Source organism: Choristoneura fumiferana, chromosome 14 (genome assembly GCF_025370935.1).
Source record: "Choristoneura fumiferana chromosome 14, NRCan_CFum_1, whole genome shotgun sequence".
Taxonomy (NCBI): Eukaryota; Metazoa; Arthropoda; class Insecta; order Lepidoptera; family Tortricidae; genus Choristoneura; species Choristoneura fumiferana.
Window position 1 is genome coordinate 7847051 of NC_133485.1, and position 10894 is coordinate 7857944.

At 35.5% G+C, this 10894-nt stretch overlaps 1 protein-coding gene across 1 annotated transcript; it reads left to right on the forward strand.

Moving 5' to 3' along the window:
- The first annotated feature begins 1998 nt into the window (after positions 1-1998).
- Positions 1999-9291, forward strand: LOC141434890 (microtubule-associated protein RP/EB family member 1-like). The gene is given in 7 exon segments (XM_074097379.1): positions 1999-2146; positions 2483-2770; positions 4335-4476; positions 4479-4556; positions 5496-5599; positions 6142-6297; positions 7097-9291. Coding segments are annotated over 6 exon segments (816 nt in total). The 5' UTR covers positions 1999-2146; positions 2483-2503; the 3' UTR covers positions 7166-9291.
- Positions 9292-10894: the final 1603 nt, after the last annotated feature.

The window sequence follows — 10894 nt, forward strand, 5'->3', positions numbered from 1 at the left end:
TTGTCTTAAAATTCTTGTAATATAAGTTTTTTTGCTGACTGTACTTTATGCCCCTGGTTACCAAAGTACTCGTCAAGACGACAAACGAGTCCAAACTCGATGCAGTCGTGTCATTTATCACAGTGTTCCTATGGTCACCCGCGAGCTTTAGGTATAATCAGATCAACTCCATATTACTTATAATAATATTGCATTGTCATCGAATTTATACATTCGTTTAAAAATTCAGCTCAATCGGTTGAAGATATCCACTTAAAATTTGAGTTGAAAGATTCCACCCGAGCAAACATAGTTAAGTACATTACCTACACTGCAAATAATTATAGCTTTTGTTAAAAATTTCATTTTGAATACAAGCTTTTTTTGCCGAATATACTTTTTGTTGACTGTACTTGCAATTGTCGTCTAAACTACGTATCTGTACTAAATTTCAAGTCGGTACTATCAACTATTGAGGAGTTCCCTCCTGCAGAGACGATCCTGGCAGGACCACCAAGATTTCACTACCAGATTATTGTATTGTCACTAAATTTACATAAGTATGCCAAATTTCAAGTCGATCGGACCACTGAAAGTGGGTCAAATTTAGCTTCCAAGATTTGACCCAAACAAACAATAAATAAATAAATAAACAAACAGGGCAAGCTAAAGAAAAGCTTCTTAAAATGTCATCGTAAGCACTTGTGCAAGTATTTCGAATAAAAACCAATTTGAATTCTCATCCTCTTAGTTCTGGCTGTTTGCTTCTGAATCAAAGAGTATAAGTACCTATGTTCTGAATCCATTGTCCTACAACGCCGCGCGCGGATCAAAAAAAAAAATTGCTGTCATTCGCGGGAAATTCGGCGGACTTCGTATGTTGTGTAATTAAATTAAATAATAAGAAGCTCGACTAGTGTGAATAAATTTTAAACTGTATTATAAACCTTGTAAATAGTGTTAAATACTTAGTATGATTTTTTTAGTGTAAAAAACAATAGGTAAACATAGTGATTAGTACGATGTGGATTTGGCGAGCGCTTTATCAAAGTTGGCTTCATTGAGGTTTGTGGTTCATGAATTGCTTTATTAATTTTGCACAAAATGAATAAACCACACAATCAGACAGTCACTATGTTATATTATCGAAGCTTTTATAAAACATCATTAAAATCGCAACGACACAACGACAACTCGGTCGCCTTAGCAACGGCTAATAACGCCTAGCAACCAAAAAACGCTGAAAAAACACGTTTCTTGTATGACGACCCCCTTTAATTTGTAACTTTATTTTATTTTTAGTATTTGTTGTAATAGTGGCCACAGTAATACATAATCTGTGAAAAAATCAAGTGTCTAACTTTTACGGCTTCAGAGATAGAGCCCTGTGACAGACAGACAGACAGCGGAATCTCAGTAATAGGGTCCCGTTGGCACCCTTTGGGTACGGAACCCTAAAAATATCACTCTTGGCACCATATACACTTGGCTAGTGTGGCACAGTGTTGCCAACCCCATGATAGAGTAAAACTGTAAATTTAAATTTTTCTAGTTTTTTTTCAAGCATATCTACAGTTTTACTCTATGATGGGGTTGGCAACACTGTGCCACACAAGCCAAGTGCATAGCCAAGTGTCTTAATGGTGCCAGGGGGGCAACTACGAAATTCGCATGCACTTGCATCAGGAAGATTATATAGGTATTATATAGATTATATTATAGCCCGCTTGAACATTAGTTTGAACTTTGATGCTCGTACATACTGGCCTTCTAAAATTATTATCGGTAAAAATCGGTTTACAAATCTCCTGTCTCATTTAAGTTTAAGGTACGAGCACATATATCCATATACTTTACTCTTTGTCCATATCTGCGCTCATGAGTTAATTTAATAATAGCATTATTGCAGTGCCCTTACAGGGTTTGATTCAGTATTTTGTATTGTTTCAAAGCAAATAAATGTGTTTGAGTTTGAGTCTCTGATGTAGGTACTTACTCTTTGCTCTGATGCTTAACAAAATCACTCTGTCTAATCTAACTAGTCTATGGTTAAATTCTGAAAAAAAAAAGCTAAAAAGGCGAGCGTTTCGGACTAAAATTCTAACGCTTTTATCACTGCTCAACATATTTACCCTTAAGTAAATCTGCAAGATCTTATTTTACACAGGTACGTAATGCATTAACATAAATTAGACGCCTAAACGATATGCCGACCCAAATGTCAATCAGGAGAATTTTGATGAGTCGTCCTCGATGCCTGTCATCATAACCACATCCGCCGTTGAGAAGTTTTACTGTTATTTTTACTACGACCCTGATTAGAATAATTATAAATATAGTAACGTATTTCGGTATACTTTAACTGAATGCTATTGCATTGAAGCTTGTAATTTCGGTGGCAGTTCCAGTGGCAGTGGATATATGGACTATATGGCCTATTTTTAGATCGGCTTTTTTCGTAGAGTATATTTTAGTTGGTAATTTATTAGTGTTTCGATTGCAGTGACAAGGATAGCATAGTAAGATGGCAGTGAACGTGTACTCGACGAATGTGACGTCGGAGAACCTGTCCCGGCACGATATGCTGGCGTGGGTGAACGATTGCCTGCAGTCAAGCTTCGCCAAGATTGAGGAGCTGTGTACGGGCGCCGCCTACTGCCAATTCATGGACATGCTGTTCCCGGGTAGTGTGCCCATGAAACGGATCAAATTCAAAACAAACCTAGAACATGAGTACATACAAAACTTCAAAATTTTACAAGCAGCATTTAAAAAAATGCAAGTTGACAAAGTAAGTTACATTTTCCTTGTTAACTAGGTAACTAAGCTATTGCTTGTAATGGCCAGGGTAGAATTTGTATTATAGTAGGTAGGGTGTGGTTAATGTACAAAATGTAGTTATCAACATGGATTGAATGGCAACAGTGTACAACATGATAATTAGTGTACTGCATATGTGGAAATTACAGGAGGTCACAAATCGATAGGCTTTATATTATTGTTATTTATTCTCAGTTGATAATTACATGTACTTTAAACCACACTTATTTTATAGGTAAATCTGATTTACATGATATCCAAGTTGAAACAACACACTGGGGTTTATCTATGGTAGCTCAATTATTTTGTTATCCTAAATCTAAAATGTTCCTGCACCCTAAAACAGAATACTACAATGAAGTAATTTAGTAGCAATCCCTTATATTAAATAAGAATTGTAAGATCAACAACCCAAATTGGATTGGGAGTGCCTGTCCAAGGTTAATTTAATTTCAAAATTTTTGTTGTAATATATGGGTTTTCATACCCATATCTGTATGTAAGACTGAGGGTACATTATATACCTATTGTTCATATTTGTAAATGAATTGGTTTTAAATTATTTTGCTTGCTATGTAACCATTTCAAATACAAACTTTCTTCATTGTTTAACTCTGTCTAAACAAAATAATGTTTAATAACAAATTAAATATCAACTATCATCTTAGTGTTAAGGTCAGCAAACAATCTGCGGGATTTAAATAAGATGAATATTGAATATGAATTTATTGAATCTAGTTGGTGCATGATCATTATGCCAAATAGTTAGTAAATGGATATCTGATAAATGAATGATTATGTTTGTGTTACCTATAATGTCTCATTACTCAACCAGTTAGTCATTATTAGTAACATTTTGACACAAATTTTTACCTGTTATTTATAACAAAAAATAGTAATACTGGAGATGTCAATCCAAGTCCATCTTTACTAAAATTAGAATCTCTAGTAATAATGTTAAAATCCTCACATGGAGTTATAATGATGATGAGATATAAAAATGTATGAAGGCAGTGATTGTATACACTGAATTAAACTTCAATAAGATGCACTCTATAAAACTAAGTACACTTTTTATAGGTAATACCAGTGGACAAGCTGATTAAGGGGAGGTTTCAAGACAACTTTGAGTTTTTACAGTGGTTTAAAAAGTTTTTTGATGCTAACTATGATGGGCGCGAGTATGACGCTTTCGACGCCCGCGGCGGCTTCACGATCGGGTCCGGCGCGTGCGAGAGCGGCGTGCCGCTGTGCGCCGGCGCGCTGGCGCCCGCGGCCGCCCCCGCTGCGCCGCGTGCGCGCCGCGCCGCGCCCGCCCTGCACTCGGGCAGTATGCATCAGCCCACTACTCTGCACACCCTACCGAGTACCGACCCACACTCAGAAAAGTTCTCTATCTCTTGCCATGTTTCACTACTACTAAACCTTACTTTCTAAGTGTGGCGTCCCACCGCGTACCATCCTCGGCTCGACCGCCGCCACAGTAGATTGTGTTAATTCATTTTATTTTACTTTCCACTTTTTTTCTTTTGTAGATAGTACCCATTGACAAACTGGTGAAGGGTCGCTTCCAGGATAACTTTGAGTTTTTGCAATGGTTCAAGAAATTCTTTGATGCCAACTACGGAGGCACGGAATATGACGCACTGGCGCAACGTGAGGGGCTGCCGATGGGTCACGGGGCGCCTCGGCCCCGCGCGGCGCCGCCAAGAAGCCTGCGGCGCCGGTCGCGAGGGTGCCAGCTAGACCCCAAACCAGTACTATTTGTTTTTCTTAATTATGCCTTAGTTATGCTTTATGATCATGACTACAACAAATACATTTCATTTGAAAGCCATTTTTTACCATTTGTATTGAATATTTGATTACTGATATATGAACCATTGCATATAATAACTGAAAACATGTATTATATAATTGTAAAAGATATTTATTTTTAATGTAATTATTATTTTAAATTTGAATGGGTACCTATTTAGTATACTTACTTATTCTTATTTTTTCACTTATTAATTTATTGGTACACTTACCACTTCATTTTCCACACACAACACATATTTTATTGTAATTACTATTTATTCCAATGCAGTTGTGTAAATATTCGCAAAACTTATCCTATTTCTGTTGGATGTTATATTCAGTAGTTATATTCTTCTGAAAATACCTGTTTAATGAAGAAAATCGTCAATGCAATACAGATAACTTGAACGTAATAGTGAAGCATCATATATACATATTGTGTACGTCGCCAGAGCTGACCATTTATCTGAAATGTTATATGAAAAACGCATTATTGGCTAATAATTTCCTTGTTCAAAAAAAACTACAAATTATTTGGGAAATGAGAAATCAACACAAATCTTAAATATCAAGTTACATAGCATTTATGATGGGCTCTACGTTTTTTTGGCAACTTGCTTATCATTCATATTAGAGATGTGATGTATGGAACCATCTCCATACAAAACCGTCACACAAACTCAAATATGCACAGCAATGCATGAAATGAAGCTAAACACTTTCTAAGACCAGCCCTACGGACCAGCCAGCCCAATGTGGACATTGATACATAAAGAGTATTCTAGCAAAGGAAAGCAGCGCGTTACCATCTCCATTCATAAATGCTTTGAGTGTCAACTAACTAAAATACCTATTGCAAATGAAAGATAACAAAAACATTGTTTTTTTTTTAACAGTTGGCAAGGCAAACAGCGCGGTGCGATCGCCGCCAGTAAACCTATCTAGGTTAAATCAAAGTGCGAAGGGCGACTCCAAAGCTCTGGACGAACTCAATCTTCAGGTAATTTTCTAATTAATATCATGATTTGCCTTTCCTTGCCAAAACTTTGAAATGACACCTAATAAATGACGCCTAAAGGGTATACGAAAACTTTCGATGGCTAAAAAAAACATTTGAAGATTACTTTGCAAATAAATCAATATTGATACCCATTGCTTAGTGGGTCTACTTGAAAGGGACAAGCAATTTTTATTGGACTGGTTAGATCATTTCTCCAAAATCGTTATTTCCTAGTAGCAAAAGTTTTCATTCGCGTTTTTCCCAAATGCTTTTTTTTCCAATATGCTCTTTTACTGAAGCTTATTTTCACAGTAGCGTTTTTCCCAATCAGAATCGACACAGAAACATAAGTAGGCTTAGGTTAAGGGTGACATCTATTTCGCATATTTTTAATATCCGAAGCTTATTACGCATAACAGGTTTCACATAATTTATTTACGCTGAATCTTAAAAATGCCGAAATTTAGTTCGGCATAATTTTTTAAGCCGAATGACTGTTTACCCGATTATATTAAGATATTAATATATTAAGTGTTGTTTAGGTAAACGAGTTAAAAGCCACAGTTGACGGCCTCGAAAAGGAAAGAGACTTCTACTTCGGGAAACTCAGGGATATAGAGGTGATCTGTCAAGAGATGGAAGAACAGCAAAATGGCCCAATTATTCAGAAGATTCTGGATATCTTATATGCGACTGAGGTAACTGAGGACTAGACTATAATAAAATTATCATTCCCTTTAGAATATAAATGTTCTTAATAGACACTTTCAACTTTTACTCGGAATCATGTCTATCCTGGCGTAAATCACTTTGTAAACGTGTTAAAATACATTACAACATTACAGTATCTAGGTATACCTACACAATTCAATATGTCAACGTCAACATGTCATGTTTTTAATAAAGGCTTGAGGATGTTATAAATAGATAAAAAAACAATAATTAACTCGCAAATAAGTTGGCGATTTGCTTACTGAAGCATTACTGTTTTTTATTATCCTCTTTCCTCTTAATAGCCGCCCGCGCATCATTTGTGTTACAGCGCTAGACGGAATTGTTTACAATTGTTTGTTTCGTTCTGCATAACTTCACTTAATGCATTTTTTTTACCACCGGTTCTGTAACACCAGTTGTATCATTTTATACGAATACTAAAATCATGCTGCAGCTGCGTTATCTACGCCACGTACAACTGCCGCGTACTACGCCAAGTAGTGGCAATGGCTCCATCGCCACCGGTTGCAAAGAGCTGTCTTATGTGAGGCGGCCAGTCGACACAGCTTTGTAGCTTTGGAATGCACATTTTCATGGATATTATATGAATTGCTCCGACAATCTCTCTTACGATTTATAGCGACTGGTCGCCAACACCAGATACTTTTTTGTACGGAGTGTACAATACCATTTGATAACGCAGGCGTAGTGAGCTCATTTAATAGAACAATATTAACAATATATGATTTTTAATATTATCAATTTTACAAAATGGCGTTACAGGACGGATTTGCGCCTCCCGAGGAAATAGACGGCGACAACCCGCACCCACCCGAGGAGGACGAGTATTGAATAACACATACTCCGCAACTCACATCTATGCGCGTCATAGTACTCTTTGTATATTATAAACTCGAAATTATCTTGCTTAACGAACATCCACAGTATCGAGTGCTTAGTATTTCACAGCCAATGAGTCGTGACCATTGTAGGTTCCATTGCGTTCCACGATTTTATCAACAGTTTTCAGTCATAGCCACAACTCACCTAATGTACCTAGCCTCACAATGCTTGTCCAAGACTATGTTAATTAGTAACTCCGGATCATTATGACGCTGTGTTGCCCCAAACGGAGGCTCGTACAGTTGTGAGGAAATCCGCACACGTGGAAAGCATTAAATTGACATGGAACCAGTGGCCCAATTATTTAATTACTGTGTTTGGGTATTATACTGACTTTTTATACATTTACTCAATAACCGTTATATAAATGTAAAGAAATTCTGATGAATCACCACGGCTGCTATGAATGTGGCTGTGTCATACCTAAGTACATTCCTTTAGACATTGGGAGCATGGTTTCTCGACTGATTTTCTGTCTACTTCTGTGTAAGTTCTTTCGATGGTATAAATATTCTTGTATTGTTTAATCTATTGGAGCGTGAGGTTGTTAACTGTGCAATGTGGTGCAAATTGTGTGCTTTGTCCTTTTATTTATCAATGGGCCACTGGTGCCTATTAACATGCATTTAATAGGTTGTTAATTATTAGATGTTTAATGTTATGTACTTGTTTAATTCTGTTGAAATTACCAGTTGCCGAAAATATACTGATGGTAAATCTATGCTTTTAAACTTTCAATATTATGTGATTAAAGTTAGATCTGATGGCTCGTTGTGGTACAACCGTCCGTCGTACGCATCGGTCACGAATAACGAAAAAAATTTTGTAAGTTTGGCATGTAACTACACTGTTCTAGGGGGCTGTGGGAATTGTAGAAAATCGTTTGGTGTTATTGGTCGACTCCCAGTCCCAGTATTATAAAATATAGAAACTAAAGGACATAAATTTAAATAAGATTTTCATATGGGAATTAATGCTTAATCATCGTAACGAACAAGTTGTAAGACTTGTTTTATGATACTTGGTGAAACAATACACGAAAATTATTTGCCTTGGTTTTTTGATAGAGACTATTGCTTATTATTAACAACTTTTGAGCATGCTTGCACAAAAGCTAGATCAAACCAATATCACATTATAATCCTATTAGATGAGCGGTCCACGCTATATTACACTAGCCTAGAGGTATAGGAGATTCATTCATATATTATTGCCGACATAGTCTGAATAACACATAATATCTTTTATTTTGATGATCCTTTCATTTTCCTAAATCAACCTGCTCTACTATTGTAATACCCACTCGCTGTATCGGTGCACAAATACTGTGCGTAAGTTCTGACGTTTTTCACAAATAATACAATTTTATTTAACGCTTTCTGAATGAAATGTAGTTATAAGTTTTTTTTATTCGGTGAGATATTTTAATGAAAGGTAATGCATTATGCTGCACTCTGGAAACTTGAGTAAGAAAACGCATTTAAATAAAAATTTAGTCTGATAAGGAGATAGCATTATGTGAAATCGTAAACGTATCTTATACCTACAATTAAGTAAAGATAACCTAAAATCTGTATAAAGTATAATGACAAAACAGACTCGCATAGAATATTATTTAAGTTAATTTGCTTGGTCTAAATTTTAGTTCTGTACGCCCTGTATAAAGTCAGAACAGCATTTCCGTACCCGATAATGCAGGTAATTTGTTTGATTATGTAATACTAATCTTCTATTTAGGATCTTAAGTTATTTGTATTCGCTCTGTATGTATGTATGTTTTTGCGTTAGTTTATCATAACCAATCTGCAGATTTTGTATATGCTGTGCATTTAGCCTGAACAAATCAAATTTCATGATACCAGATTCTCTATTGTGTAAATTAGAATAAAATTTTAACGAAGTGCTAACACGGAAATTGAGGATGATGCCAACGGCTTGTTGGCGAGGTCTCTGAATGTTAATGATGAGAAACAATATTTTACTTTTGCATATATAAATTGCCTTAAACGTCTGATTTTCAATTGCTTCTGGGTTCAGATTGTAAATGTCTTATCAAATAAATAATTAAATCTTTATTATAACAGCTTTTTATTCTGTTGGATTGCAAATAGCTAAAAGAACGTAAGCCTGCGCATCTCCGGAAAATAGCAAGTTCGACTTGACCACCGAGGGTTTTGTACGAATTACAAAATTATTATCAAACTCAAATTTTACACTTTTTCTATGTGCGAAAATAACTTGGTTTGCCACAGGAAACTATCATGTATGCTGGAAATACTTAGTTAGTCCCTAATACCTATTACTTATTTCTTTAAAAAAATATATGTTGGTCTTATTTATTACATAAACTGCTTGAAGAAATTATACTTCAACAACTCTATACTTCTAACCATTCCTCAGAGTCCAAAATTTGGACTGCCAACGTAGCTATCCTAAAAGGGTTCCGTTTTTCCATTTGAGATATGAAACTTTTTCTAATGTAATAAACAATAAAATCGACAAGGCAATAACGATGAAAATTGGCAAAAAATCTAAAAGAACAGAGGCATGTATCAGGATACGTGGATAAATTTATTAGAACGACGAAAGCAAATCCACGTCTGTTAGGAGTAAACCTTTTTTTAAAAAAGCTTTTATTAGAAAAAATATGAACTAAAAAGGAAAAATAAATTTAAGTAACATTTGTCACCATGTACAGCCAGCACCAATGTCTGACACAACAAGCGTGCATAAATATCTAATACGACTATTTCTAGGGCCGGAAGGACGTGTCAGATATTTTTGCACGCTACGCCGCTGTGGCAGATATTATACTGGTGACTGTACTTATGTAGTAAGAATGCTTTAGGTTCAGGATAAATAACCTCTTATGTGGATACTCGTCATTATAAGAAAGCGTGTGTAGATAGTTAAGTTCTAGAGACTGATATAAATATGGATGTACTTTCAAAATGTAAAATATACTTATACCATTTTAAAAGCTTGAGGCACCTATGTACACTATATGTGATTTAGGTTTAGAAGGTACCTAGTATGCAATATTAGTGCCTCAAGCTTTTAAAAATATATATACATTGTGAAAGTACATCCATATTTATAATATCAGTCTAGAACTTAACCATCTACCTACACACGCTTTCTTATAGAATAGAATAGAATAAACCTTTATTAACACACTTAGAGCAACATAAACATTATTAATAAGCATAAACACATTAAACTTATAACTACTTTTAACATCACTAAGTGCTATAAGCTATAAGTTTGATAAATGGATTGGGCTCAGCGTATGCTGTGGACGCACACAAAAGTGCGCATGCACACAGCGCTGATTTACAGCCCAAACCTTTACTTGCTGCCTATCTTTGTATTTATCACTGTGGGTAGGTTCGAATACAAAATCGGATGGCAAAATATATTTATTTTTTTGTAATTTTACACCTAATAATGGAATATTAAAAGAAAAGGACGGAATTTAATTATAAAAATAATTGAGCCTTTAAGAAGGGTTTTAAATTAATAAGGCCCTAATTATCGAGGCATTACAGCCAGCAATAAATAGTAAGAAACATGCACGAAACTAAAAATCTTAAATTATGGCATGACGCGACGCCCAACCCAAAACCCTAACGAGGACAAGTGGTTTCAAAATTAATTTGTCTGTCTAAAAATAAAATA